Source organism: Equus asinus, chromosome 5 (assembly GCF_041296235.1).
Source record: "Equus asinus isolate D_3611 breed Donkey chromosome 5, EquAss-T2T_v2, whole genome shotgun sequence".
Lineage (NCBI taxonomy): Eukaryota > Metazoa > Chordata > Mammalia > Perissodactyla > Equidae > Equus > Equus asinus.
In genome coordinates this window covers 75788959-75802569 of record NC_091794.1, presented here as the reverse complement: position 1 = coordinate 75802569, position 13611 = coordinate 75788959, and the positions used below count along the sequence as shown (strand labels likewise).

At 55.5% G+C, this 13611-nt stretch overlaps 1 protein-coding gene across 1 annotated transcript in view; it reads right to left on the bottom strand.

Moving 5' to 3' along the window:
* Positions 1–13611, bottom strand: part of TRABD2B (TraB domain containing 2B) — a 218064-nt gene that overhangs the window by 24292 nt on the left and 180161 nt on the right. Inside the window, exon 4 of the mRNA XM_014845226.3 lies at positions 8688–8862. Coding sequence (XP_014700712.3) covers positions 8688–8862 — 175 coding nt within the window. The remainder of the gene's footprint in view (positions 1–8687; positions 8863–13611) is intronic.

Below are 13611 nucleotides of genomic sequence, written 5' to 3'. Positions count from 1 at the left end.
GAAATAATAATGACCATGCAGGAGCTCACATTCATCGATGGATGGTGCTGCACAGGCGCTGACTGTGCAAGTGTCAGCCCACTGACTCTCAGGGCACATCTGAGCGGGGACATCTGAGGGCGGAGAAGCTGAGCACCCCGTGTGCCCAGGCTGCGTGCTGTAAGGAGCAGCGCTGGGTTTCTCACTCAGGCGGCCCGGCTCCGAAGCCACGCTCTTAATCTAGGGCACTGTCCTCTCCTCCCGCACTCGCCACACTGCCCAGCAGGAGCTCGAAGCCTGTGGCTGACGGTCCACAAATCCTTGCTCACCGATGGAGAGGCCTTGGAGATGCAGCCTGGGACATGGTGCCCTGTCCTTCTCAACATTCCCTGTTTCAGGGACAAGCTAGCTGAGGGGACGTTCCTCGGGCCAGCTGGATGCTCTGGGCTGAAACAGGAACGGCGGCTCTGGCCAAGCACTGCTGCCCATGGGAGGCGTGCTGGCTGCCATGCAGGGGGGCACCAGGGTCCTTTGAAGCACCTTGGGAAATTCTGAAACGCTTCCGGACATTGGCCTCCTGCTCCAGTGTGGGGAGCATGGCAGGCCATGGGCGTTTGCCTGGGAGGGGAGAGAGTGGCTGGGCTTGTGCTGCCTATGTGCTGGCCCCCTCTTTCTAAGGTTACAAAGGTCGTACATGGGCCATGACTGCTCTTCTGGGCCATTACTGCTCTTCTGTGTCCCACCATGAGCTCCGAGGGGCTTCTGTTCCTGAGGCTGAGTGGAGAAGCAAGGTGAGAACGAGGTGAATCCCTTCCTGAGGACTACGGGGATGATGAGAGGAATCAGAAGCAGCTGGACTTGCATCAGGGAAATTTCAACCAGTCTCACCTCCTCCAGGAAGCCTTCTCTGACTTACCATGCCACCTTTTAGTGCCATTCACTCGAACCGTTACCCAGCCTACCCACCCCAGAAGACGTTAGCCACAACCCTACTCAAAACAGGTTATCGTTCGCTTACAGGAAACCACAAACAGAGGAAGGAGAAGACAGCTCCAGAACCAGTTGAAACCAGCTGGAGAGAACATGGTGAACAGATCTGACCTGACATAGACCCCACAGCTCATCACACGTTCATTGTAACATGTTACCATGCTCCGTAATACACCCACCGAGGCCATGACAGCTTACAGCTGCCAGGTGATGGCAGACAGAACCACAGAAGGAAAGAAAGAGTGGCACCCCTGCTTCCCAGAAGGCCTGTCCCTTCCCCATACGGTTGTGGCTGTCCTCCGCTCCACCCTGCCCCCAGGGGCTCTCCAAACTTTGTTCCCCCTTCTCCATTCTTTGGTAAAGCTTGTGCTATTCAATGCTCAGCTTTGGTCTCCTTTCAAAGCTGCGACACTGAACGCGGAAAGAACCTTCTAAGGTTGGGAGGGAGCTCAACGCTAACAAAGCCTGTCAGGCATGCATGCAATTGCTGAATGTTGGGGCTAGAAGGGACCTTCATCTTCACCCGGGCTAGGCCCCTCACTGTGCAGCTGAGGGAGGAAAGGCTCTGGGAAGGCCAAGTGGAAGGTCTCAGAACAGAAGAGTGTCCACAACACCAGGCCGTTTCCCTTTTCCACCCTCTGGTCCTTGACTTAACTCTCACCTTGCCCTTTCTCTCCTTTCTCACTGACTCCCTCTGAGCCATCTTGCTGCCTCCCCTTCCTAAATGCCCTCCTGCTTAGCCTCAGCGCCCTCCTCCAGCCTCTGCCTGCACGGCTGGGCCAACAACAGTACCTGGGGCTCTGTTTCTGGTTGGTTCTGAGATCTTTTCATTTGCCAGCCCAATCTCCCCTTCCAAAGGGCAGGCAGAATGTTGTTGAACCCCTGGGTCTCCCACTGTCTGGCAGCAGATGTGGGTGCTGGTGCAGGTTTTGCTGTGGGGTAATGTAGGGGCAAGGGGCACTTCTGCTCACAGGCCTCAGCGCGGGGGCCCACTCATTCATTCATTCATTCAACAAGTGTGTACTGACAACCCCAGGGCTCAGGGAGTGGCCAGCCGGCACTGGGAGATGGCAAATGTGCTCAGCATGCGCCGGGCTGTGACAGGGGAGTCCTGCAGGACTGTGGCAGCCCAGACAGGAGGTCGAGGAAGGCACAGGCAGCAGAGGGAGAGGGTGTTCTCTGTAGGAGAGAGGGCCCGAACGGCAGCTGGCAGGTCTGCTAGGCAGGCTGGCCCTCGGGAAGAATGGCCCAGTCAGTGATGACCATCATTTCTCTGTAGTTCTAAGATTCTTTCACTTCCCACCAGCACCTCGATTACCCGTCTACCAAATAGAATGATAAATACCATCCTGTCTCCCTCAAGATGAATCGAGGACCTAGAGGTCTTATGAGCTGATGTATATGGGTGTTCTTCAAGCAGGAGGGCCCACTCTCCAGGGAGCAATGGCTGCTGTTACTAATAAAGAAGCTGTTCCCAGGAAGTAGGTCTGCCAGCCCAGCCACACTGTCCCAGCTGACGCCAGTGGTGCCCCTTTGAGCCCTGCCCATGTTACAGATTCACGAGCAAATAAATAAAATAGTTGTTGGTTTAAGCTAAAAAAAAAAAAAAAGGTTAATGGCATTTGGTATGTTGGCTTTTCTCTCTCCCTTCTCTCAGGGCTGGGTTTTCACCACTGACCTGCTTCTGTGTCCCAGCCTGGCAGGCGGTTTTCTGGTGCTGGGTTTGTGGCACTGTGGCTGGGGTCAGAAAGAGGGTGGCACGGGCCTGGAGGCTGGCTGTGCAGGCATGCAGGGTGACAGCTACCTCACCTCTGTCTCCAGTGCCCACACAACCTGCCTTTTAACCCTGCAAATCCCGCCTGCTGCCTGGCCTTCTGCTTCCTGTGGCAGCAGGTGGCAATGGCCCTATGGGGAGGGATCTGTAGGCCCTGGAAGGCTCTTAGCTCCATCCTCCTCCCAAGGAATCAAAAAGTGGTCAAAGCAGACTATGCTGGAATGTTAGCACGCTATGATGATAGGCTGTGGGGGTAGCAGAGCCTCACAATCTTAGGACCACAAGGTGTTAGAGTCAAAGGACTTGGGGATGTTAGGAGTTAGAATTACATTCATACAGAGCACGCTAGGGTTATGGAAGCTTGATAACCTGAGATAAGCACTGGCTTTCAGAGTCTGAAATGAACGGGCCCTAAAGGTTACCTGGCCCACCCTTGAGTCTGGCTCATGTTTCCAACCCAGCTCTGCGGGCTCCCAGTCGCTCATTTCATTCCAGCTTCCAGGATGGCTGAACAAGTAAACACATCCTGAGAAAGCATCAGTCCCCTGGAGCTGGGGACAAAATGTCATCTTCTTCTGGTGCCCGGGACTGAGACCCTGCTGAGGCCTGGGGTCCAGCGGATACGGGGCGACTGAGTGGAATGAACTTGGTTCTGGGTGGCTGGGTCAGCGTGTGTTATAGAACATCTCCTAGGTACTGGCGGTTCTGAGGAGGCGTGGGCCCCGCCCTGGAGTAGTTCACACACAGTAGGATGCTCAGAGAGCAGTGGGTGCCAGGATAAATTCAGGAGAAAGCCTGGCGGACAGCACCCCCAGCCACACCCCAGCTGTTCAGTGTTGCTGCAGAAGATCTTACCAGCCTGTGACTTGGGACCTCTGCAGCTTCCTGGGCCCTCACGGCAGTCAGAGCAGATACGTGGCAGACATGTGTCCCAATCCTGGTCCACAGCAGACATCACTAATCAACCAGGACCTCTTCTCTGCTGAGCTCTGATGGGGTTTTATCATTCTTTAGTATCCATCTATACTCCAGGCAGCCACTACCAATCAATCACAGTTGGCTATGAGGTGAAATCTATTTAACTTCCCGTCCACGTCTGTTCTTGTGGCCAATCTCTCTTGCATTTATGTCAAATGTTCTCCGCTCTTCAAACCAAGAACCCTCCCATCTTCCCCCTCTTTCTCTGCAGATGACTTCACTTCCCACTTTATAGAGTGGAGCTCTGATTAGATGCCACCAGGTCACCTTTCCACACTGGATCACCTGCCTGCTGCCGCCTCCCTCCATTATAGGTGAGGAAGTGCCCTTCTTCACCCAAGGCCAAAGCTTCCACCTGAGCTCTGCCTTCCTGGAACCCTGGGCTGGTTCTTTTTTTCTACTCTCTCTCCTGTATCATCAGCCTCATCCCTCCCACTGTATTCTTTCTGTCATCTCTTAAGCCCGCCCATTCTCTCCTATCTTAGAAACGGTGGGGGTGGGGGAGAGGAGCAATACAGTTACCAACTTCTTATTTTGCCAGATAAGGGCTTTGAAAACTCCATTTGCCCTGTATCTCCATCATTTTTTTAAAAAAGCCAAAGATGTTTAACTTCAAACACAGTAGAAAGGAGATAATTTCAGAATATAAGCCTGTAAATTGAACAAACGTAGTTAATAAAACACTCAGCGCCTTATACTCATTTTTCTTAGTTATTTGTAGACCAGAGGAAACCCAAGGACCCACATAAGATCTTTGGGGCCGCCTCAGCCTCAACTTTCCAACTGCATGAGCCTGGCAGTCGGGAATCGGGCCTCCCAACCCGTGGGCCGGCACGCCTCTCCCTGGCAGCGGCCTGGCTCATTCCAGAACATCTGGGTTTGCACACTGGCCACAGCCACTTCCTGGAGAGGCAGGGCTTCCATCTGGGTTCCCAGATGTCACCCAGGCCTGTTCAGAGTTGTCACGCATGTCCACACCCCACTGCTCCTGAACCTGTTGAGTAAGCTCCGGAAGAGGTCAAGCAGCGCCTCGCTACGGAAACCTCACCGCCACGAGGGGGAGGACTCTTCCGTGGGCTGTACTAGCTAAAATGACACCCTGCCCACAAAATTGCCACCATCTCTGGAAGAATACAGCAAGGGCACCACATGCAAGGGAAATGGCCAGGACTGGGACCCAAGAGGCCAGGATTCAAGTTGAAGGTCTGCCTGCATGGCCTTGAGGAAGCCATTTCTCTTCTCTGGGCCTCAGTTTTCATCTGCAAAACAAGTATAATTAAAACCATCTCATGGTGTTATTGTGAAGACCAAAGGTAATGTAAGCTGTGCCTGGAACGATGGCTGGTGCACAGGAGGGGTCCTTATTACTAGGATCCCTCCACCATGTACAGACTTCTAACCCTATGATCTAAAATGAGCATATCTAGCACAGTCCAATGAGGCGAGTGTGTTATGCCCATTTCACAGATGAGAGACTGAGGCCCTTGGAGGTGAACTGGCTTTGCCAGGCTCTCTTAGCTGACAGTGGTGCAGGGGGAGGTGCCTTCTCTCTCTCTCTCTCCTTAGCTTGCATGGTCCCTCCCCAGAGCTCTAGAGCCAGGAACGCTGAGGCTGGCCTCTGAGGCTGGTCTGTCATAGAACGCAGAACGATGGGACCTCGGCAGGGGCCTGGCTGAGACCCCTGGCAAGGCCAGGCTGGGGGTGGCTGGAGTGTCTTATAATTACGTTTCTGTTTCCAAGCTATTTCCTGGAAACACCCATTGAAAGTGGATCTGAGAGGGCTCTGCACGAGCAGACAGGTGCCTGGGGGATGGCTGGGCTAGGCCTATTTCCAGTGGCAGAGACACTCCCTCCCTCCTACAGCCTGGGGGTCCCTGAGCCTTTTCTGAGGACCGGACTGGGATGGACAAGAAGAGTCAGACCGATTCAGGCCCTCAGCACCTGACGGTCTGGGAAGGCCTGAAACGGAACTGCAGAGGCAGCCAGACAAGAGTGTGAGGAGTGGAGTGGGTGTGTCTGCAGGTCGCATGCCGCCTGAGAACGCTTGGCCTGGACTCACACCTGACTTCTCCGCCTGCCCTAGGATGTGGACTCTGACTGATGTGGCCATAAGAACACAACGAGGCAGGTGTGGACTTCTCTTGCCACGGATTGTGGGAGGATGTGTTTTATGCTAATACACTGACCGTCACAGGTCCCTTCAGCTGGCTTCTTGATTGCACATGAGAACAGAGCCCCTGGACCACAGCCTGGGGTCCAGTCCTGGCTCTGTCCCCCACATGCCATGAGCTTCACATGTGTCCTGGCCCCTGTGGATGTCAGTCTGCCCCTGCCTATGATGAGGGGGGCAGGCTCAAGCTTGGAGGCTGCGTCCAGCCGTGAAACTCTCAGGTCGAGGGTAGACGTACAGCACCGAGTGGGCCGTTTGTTCCAGGCGTGGCTCAGCTGGAAGCAGCAGCTGCCAGCAAGATCTGCACACGGCTCTGGCCTGTTGGTGGAGAGCAGGTCTCTGAGAGCTGAGGTGGGGCTCACAGTGCCTGGACTTTACTGCTGGCCTGTCCTAGGCTCTCCAGACCCGGAGGAGACCAGGAGGGGAGGATCTGGTCGACTTTCATTCATTGGTTCACTCCTTCACTCATTCATCCTTTCATACACTCACCAAGCTTGAAACCTATGAGATGCCACTAAAAACACAGGGATGGTTAAATGGTTCCTGCCCTCCCAGAGCTCAGGGTGGGGGTGGGAGACAGACCCAGCACCATTCATCGGCTACAGTGTGGGAAGCAGCCCAGGGGCGGGGAGAGGATGGGGAGGCAGGAGCTGGTGGAGGCTTGGACCGGGACAGTGGCAGTGGGGATGGACAGAGTAGACAGCTGTGAGGTCTTTTTGGTGGTCTGTCAATAAGATGGACCAGGGACCAGGTGGATTTCAGAGATGGGGAAGAAACTGGAGTTGGTCATGATGCCTGCGTGCTGGCCTGAGTGAACTTTGTGCCCCCATGGACCTGGAGTTTCAGGAAAAGGAGGTCAGTGTCCAGGGCTGCCCACACAGCGGTGACTTTCATCTCCAGGCTCTCCTGCTTCCTCACCCACAGGAAAGAGCTGGTATTAGCTACCCCCGGAGCCTGGGTGACTCTGGTCCCACGGCCTGGGGCAGGTGGGGCAGGAAGGCTGGCCCACGTGGCCTCCCTCAATGACTGGGCTCACCAGGGGCTCCTCCTAGGCCTGAGAGGAGCCTGGGGACTAGTTGAGCTCAGAGCGGCTCCTCTTCTGTATCAGCTCGGAGCTGTTCCAGGGCACAATGCACTGCCCAGATGCCCACAGGAGCGAGGGCTGGGGAGGCAGTTGGATGGGGAGGGAGAGGGCGAGGGTGTGTGGGGAAGCACTTCCTTCCCTGCACAGTCCCCACAAGCTGTCCTGACTCGTGCCAGGTCCCCAGCAGGTGTCCTGCAGCTGGAGAGTGACCTTGCCCTCTCCATGTGGTCAGCGAAGGTCCTGCGGGCTCCTCCAGGCCCCCCTATAGGAATCCCTCCCTTCTCTGAAAACTGTGAATAGCTCCTGGAATCACAGATGGCCCAAGTGAGTTCCAGCTCCTTCTGTTCAGACGAGTAAACTGAGGCTGGGAGGGGGGAACGGGCTTGCCAGAGGCCACAACAGGCCGTGACACAGCTCCAATGTGAGCCCAGAGCTCTTTCCATCCAGCCCCAGGTATGGCTCTAAAGAGGGCCCTCCATGAGCTTCTCCCGTGCTGAGGGCGGCAGAGGAGGGAAGGCAGGTGCGGACAGACGTACCCCGGCTCCGGCGCTTGAGGTATTTGGGGTTGAATGGCGGGGAGTGAATGCCCAGGGGAGGCAGACCTCAAACAGTGGGCATGCACCATTAGGAAATAGGACCCTTCTAGGTTAGACTGACTGCTGACTTGATCCAGCTTGGCCTGACCCCAGGCAGGCAGTGTGTGGGTAACGGGACAAGGAAAGGAGGGAGAGAGGGCAGTGAGTGCTCACCAGGTGTGGGCTGAGCACCTCGTCTAATTTTCACAAAATAGGAGATGAATTCGGTCAACCCAAATTGCAGTAACACGAGCAAGAAATAAATGTTTGTCATTGTAGCTCAGGAGCAAAAGCTGACTGATAAAGGAGGCAAGTGCAATAGCTTGGTCCCAAAGTGGGACATGGCTGTCATCAGCAGAGACAACCATAGAGAAAGGAGGAAAGAGTGAGGGAGAAGAGAAAGAGAGAGGAGAAGGAACAGGGAGAGAGACAGTGATCACCTGTGCACCTGGACATCTGGACTTCCTTCACATGAAGAGGCCAGAGCCCCAGAAGAAGCATCAAGTTCATGGCCACATTGGGATGATGAAACTCATATTAATTGTCAGGATGATGATGATGATGGTACTGCCATTTTGAGTTCCTACTACATGGCAGGTTATTTAAATGTTATTACTAATTTTTGCAACTGTTCTACAAGATAGGTCTTTTCAATTCATCAAATAGTTATCGCTATCACTGCCCATTCACGGAAGAGGGATGCGAGCCTTTGAGGTCATGCAGCCTGGCGGGGGCTGGGCTGGGATCTGGACCAGGACAGGGGGATACCGGAGCCCCACCAGGAGAGCCGCATGGCCCTCAGAGTCTAGGCCTGGCTCCACTGGGTGGGCCAAGGATGGGCTGGGCAGTGGGAATTGTCTTCAGTTCTGGGCTCTCGGTATGGCTTCTGGGGCATAAAGGGGCCGCAGAAGTCCTAGTTTTGGCAAGGGTCACTCCTCTTGCCCACAGGGAATGTCACAAAAGAGCCCTTGACCAGAGGCAGGAGAACTGCTTTGCATCCAGCTCTGCTGAGGGCTGTGAGGCTTTTCCTGCTCCTCTCTGGGCCTCAACTTTTCCCTTTACGAAGCAGAGGTCAGGAGAGGCCATCTCCCAGCCCCCGGATTCTGCAGGTAATCCCTTCCCCACTCTGACCCAAACCTGCTCCGAAGGCAAAGAAGCAGATCTTGTCTTCGTTCTCCTGCAGGAGCGCCATGACCCTCTTCCCCATCCGCTCGTTCCTCTTGTAGATGAGCTCCTGGCGGAAGTAGCTGTCGATTTCCTGGGCCGTCACCTGCTCGTGCGGGGGGAGGGTGGTGTTGATAAAGTTGGGCAGCTGTAAAGGCAAGACAGAGGCTGCCTTTAGTTCTCTCTGGAGCAAGGTGGGCTTCAAATAAACACACAGCCCAGTGTGGGGCTGGGCAACTTACCTTCATGAGTCCCTGCCATGGGTTAGATGTTTCGTATATGTTCTTCATCAATTCCAAAACCCTTTGAAACGAGTGCTGTTATTCCAGTTTTACAAATGAAGAGGGCAAGAGTGGAAAGATCCAGAGACAGGTGCAGAGTCACACAGCTAGTGAAGTGACAGAGCCCAGAGGAGGGCCCGGGATTGCCGCACTCCCTCGTGCACCACTCCTGTGTCTGCCTCGCTGCGCCTCCGCTTCCAGCCCCTGAGGTCCTGGGGTGGGGAATGCGCTCAGCTCGTTCCCCGATCTCACTCCAGCACCGAGGCTGGCACGGACACGTGCAAGGAATTCGGTTCTGCAAGCAGGTGTGGAGGGTCAGCTGAGCTGCCCGGTGTAGCAGAATGGCCACGGGTACGAGACCTGGGCTGCGGGCCCTGTGCTGACACTGGGGGACTCTGGCCAAGTTACTTAACTTTTCTGGGTCCCAGTTTCCTCATTTGTAAGCTGGGGCTGACAATACCGTGTGGGATTGCATGTGATGACGGGCGCTGTCACGGGCTGCAGTCAGCCCACCTATCCTACATCATGAAAGAAGGGGCCATAGCCTTTGGCCTTCCCAAGGTATGAGCCCTGGTTGGCTACCTTCTGTTGCCACCACTATCTCCCCATCCCCAGCTCCACCACTTCCCAGGACACACCCAAACCCCTCCGTCCCTCCTTAAAAACTTGGCTTCTTCCCATAATGTGGCTTCTTCAACAACCTGGCATGGAACTGCCCAGATTTCTCAGCTCTGGACCCACTGTCCCTACTCAGCCGTGTGGCCTGGGACTAAAATCACTGACACATTCTTGAACTAGGCAGACAGCTCCCTGAGTTCAGGGTCAGAGCCTTTTGACTCCTGGGCCCCCAATGCCTGGTACAAAGTAGGTGCCCAGTAAAGGCTTCTGGAACCTGGAGCATAAAGTGGTGCTGTCCTTCCTTGCCACATGGCCTCCTGTTCTTCTAGTCCCAACAGGTCTTACCAACCTGGCCGGTGGGTCCAGGTGTTCCAGTACCACGGCCTCCAACATGTGGGTGGGGCCTGAGAGGAAGCCATGGGCCACTGAGGAGCCTGAGGCGGAGTCAGGACAGGCCCTCTCTTTCCCTACAACCTGTCAGTGTCATTCCGACCTCCAAGCTCCTGCTCACAGGGTGTCCGCTACCTGGTGTCGCCTCTTCTATTTCTGGCTTCACCAACTCAGGCACAAAGCACAAGACATGAGGCCGAGGGGGCTGATGGGCTGGCTCGAGGAAGAGTCTGGCATAAGAGACTGATTTCCTACAGCTTTTGGCTCCCAAGGGTCATATAGCCCAGCCGCATGGCTTCTAGAGCTACTGATGAGTTTTCAACATTCTTTCTGAGAAAATGGGGGCATCAGGAGGCTAAACCTGAGGGACTCAGGGGAGGCCGGGACACCTGCCACTGCTGTCTCCTGACCAAGAGCCCGTGCATTCCCCAGAGGGAGGAGGAGGGGCTTCTCTGCCAGAAAGGCCAGATTCACCGCTCTGAGATGAACAAGACGATGATATGACTGGTGTACTCTAAATTTGTGCAGCGCACAACCTGCACAGCTGTTTGCAGCAGCCACGCCAGTGCCCAACAGGGTGAGCATAGAGTCGGTGTCTGAGGACTGTCTGGCAAATGGATAAATGCAGGAATGGAGTTCTTGCTCCCTCCCCAACTGTGGAAGGGATGATGGGCAGCCCTGACAAAGCAGGCCAAGAAACAGGACTTGAGGCAACTGTAGGAAAACCCACAGGCTTCTGAGTGAGGGAGGAGCACAAGGGAGGCTGTGACTCAGAAGGCTTATTTCTGCAAACATGGCCCTCATAGGCTCTTTCCAGCGCCTGCATATGGAAGAGGTCGTGGGACAATGCTGTACCAACAAATAAATATTTGTTCCATCCGTGAACGGTGGATGAATGGACGGGCTGGGGGGCAGGAAAGCTGTGCTGGCCATGAACGCGAGTCCCGCAGGCAGGCCGCCAGCACAGCCTGAGTCCCGCGTTTCCGCTTGCCAGCTGAGTGTCTCTATAACCAGCAAGTTACCTGGCCTCTCTGAGCCTCAGTTTCCAAATGGGTAATACGGGGGTAATACATGTTGTTGAAGGAATTGAACAAGATGAGTTTGGGACAGGTCTTAGCACAGTGTGTGGCACAAAGCAAGCCTTGACTAAATGTCAGTTTTGTCCAACTAGTCTGTAGGGTGGAGCTGTCTTTGTCACCTCTCCTCTATGATGGCAGAGGCTACAGTACAAGTTGACATTGGGCAGGGCGTAGAGACACAGATGACAAAGAGATGGCCTTCAGAACCGTCAGCCAAGAAGGCCAAATTCTGCTTCCCTCCCCTTCTGCCGAGGGTCCAAGCAGAGGCCTTCTCCCTAGACCTGTGGACATGGCCAGCCCTCCCGCCTCCATTCCTTGACCATGAGTGTGCAATTGTGGAAATATTAATCTCCATTCATTCCTCAGGGAGCTAAAAAAAAAGGTAACAAGGACAAGAACCAGAAAATTCAATGTCAAGGCCACGAAGAAGTTGGACTAGATGCTCGGTTCCCTGGGCTGCCCAGCGGCTGGCTGACATTCTCTGCATGTTTCATGCTGATGGGCCCTGGCTCCGTGCCAAGGATGGGGCTTGGGTCTGGGCCTGGGCTGGGCTGGAAGCAAATTAATGATGTCATTAGACTTGTTGGGAGCCTTGAATCTCTTGCAATAAGCTTAAGTGCAGGATGCACGGTAACATTTTAAAGAGGACACATCAGGTCCCCAGGGCCCTAGAGTGATGGGTCCGAGATGGGGTGATGAAAAGATGGGCTGAGCAAAGCTGGAGTGGGGCCGTGGGAGATGACTTCAGTGTAGGCACCCCGACCACGACCGAGTCAGACCCGGCAGTCAAGTACTCAGATCTGCTGATATCAGCGATCTCAGTGTCTTCATCCCTCCTCTTCACACTGTCCATCCAACAGACATCTTCAGAGAACTTCCATGGGCCTGGCCCTGTGTCCAGCTGTGAGAGCTAGGGGGCTCAGACTGGGTGTGCCGCCCTGGATAAGTCTCACAGCCTGGCGGGGGAGGGGAGCCAGGGCACCGTGGGATCCAGGCTTTGAGAGGGTGCCAAGCGATGTGGGAGTGGGCATTTAATAGGGTGACCATGTGTCTTGCTTTGTCCAGGACAGTCCACGGTCGCGGCTAGGGTGAACTCCTCCATGCCTGGCAGTTATTCTGACTCTTAATTATATTCAAGCTCTCGCTCTCAAGTGTCTGCGGATGGATGATAAGCATGGCTTCTCCACACCTAACCCAGGCTGGGGGCTCAGACAAGGCTTCCCAGGGCGGGGAGCTTTGCATCACCCTGTTGATTTGGGGACAACGACAGTGCAAGAGACCTGGGAGCTGCGGGAGGCCGGGCCTAGGCATTTCTGAAGGTGGGCTGGTGGAGTGTGGAGGCAAGGCAGACCACGGGGGAGGTGCACTCGGCACCTGGCCCTCAGTGTTATCATCCTGGGCCCTGCACCTGTCCCACCCAGGCCTCCAGAGGCTGCTTCATCCTTCTCTGTGCTGCAGCCAGGGGCATCTTTCTCAACACATCATCCTCTGGCTTGAACATTCCAGGGCTTTCTCACCCCTGCATGATATGCCCGCCGCTCTGCAAATCATTCCCCGGGACCTCCCACGTCCTCCCACGCCCACCAGCACAGCTTGCTCTGCCTGCCAGCTGCTCATTTCCTCCCCTCCTGGTGGACTCCACTGTCAAGCCTAGCTCCAATGCCACCTTCTCCCTGAGGCCTTCCAACTGTGCCCCTACAGCCCCTTCGTCCTCGGCCCCCTGCAGACTTAGAGGCTTCCAGCTGCAGACGCAGCCCCACGTCACCTGGACCCCCCTCTCCAGCACGTGGGCCCTGGATTCAGCCTTGCTACCCTGACTCTAGGCTTCTCTGTGGCTGGAGGCAGGGCTGCCCCCCTACCCCAACCTTGAGGGCTCGACTCTGTCCGTGCCCCCATGGGTGCAGACTGGGTTGCTATTCTAATCTGGGTGGACAAATCCACTCCATCCCACCTCAAGTAAAGCCACTGCCAGAAGACCCCCAATACAGTTAACCTGCCAGAGACAAATCAGTGGTTCTGGACACAGGCTCACAGGAAATCTGAGCTTGCCACGCCCTGACGTCACCCCATCCCTCCCTCTCTCAGCTCAGTGTCAACCACAGCCTGGCCAGGGCCCCGTCCTGCACACCCCTCCCCGCGACCCAGCCACATCATGGTCAGGACATCCCGAGGGGTGACCAGGTCCCCCTCTGCCACAGAGCTCACCAGCCTGTCCCCCAGAGGATGATGCAGGGCAGGGCTCTGTCACAAGGCGCATCCCAGGAGAACCGCCTATGAGCCTCCTGGTGCTAGAGTTCTTCTCCCTCTCTCCTCCACCGCCCAGAGTCACAGCTCCCAGAGTCCCGAGCCTCCTGCGGCAGGGTCTCAGGGGCCTTCCTCTTCCACTGTCCACAATGCACAGAGCACAACACACACCTACATTCGCTCACGCGACAGTTGCTCGCTGATGCTCGCTCTGTGTGCTGAGCTGGGTACGGGACCCAGAGATGAGCATCATGCTCGCCCTCTAGGCGCTCTGGGTCTAGTGTG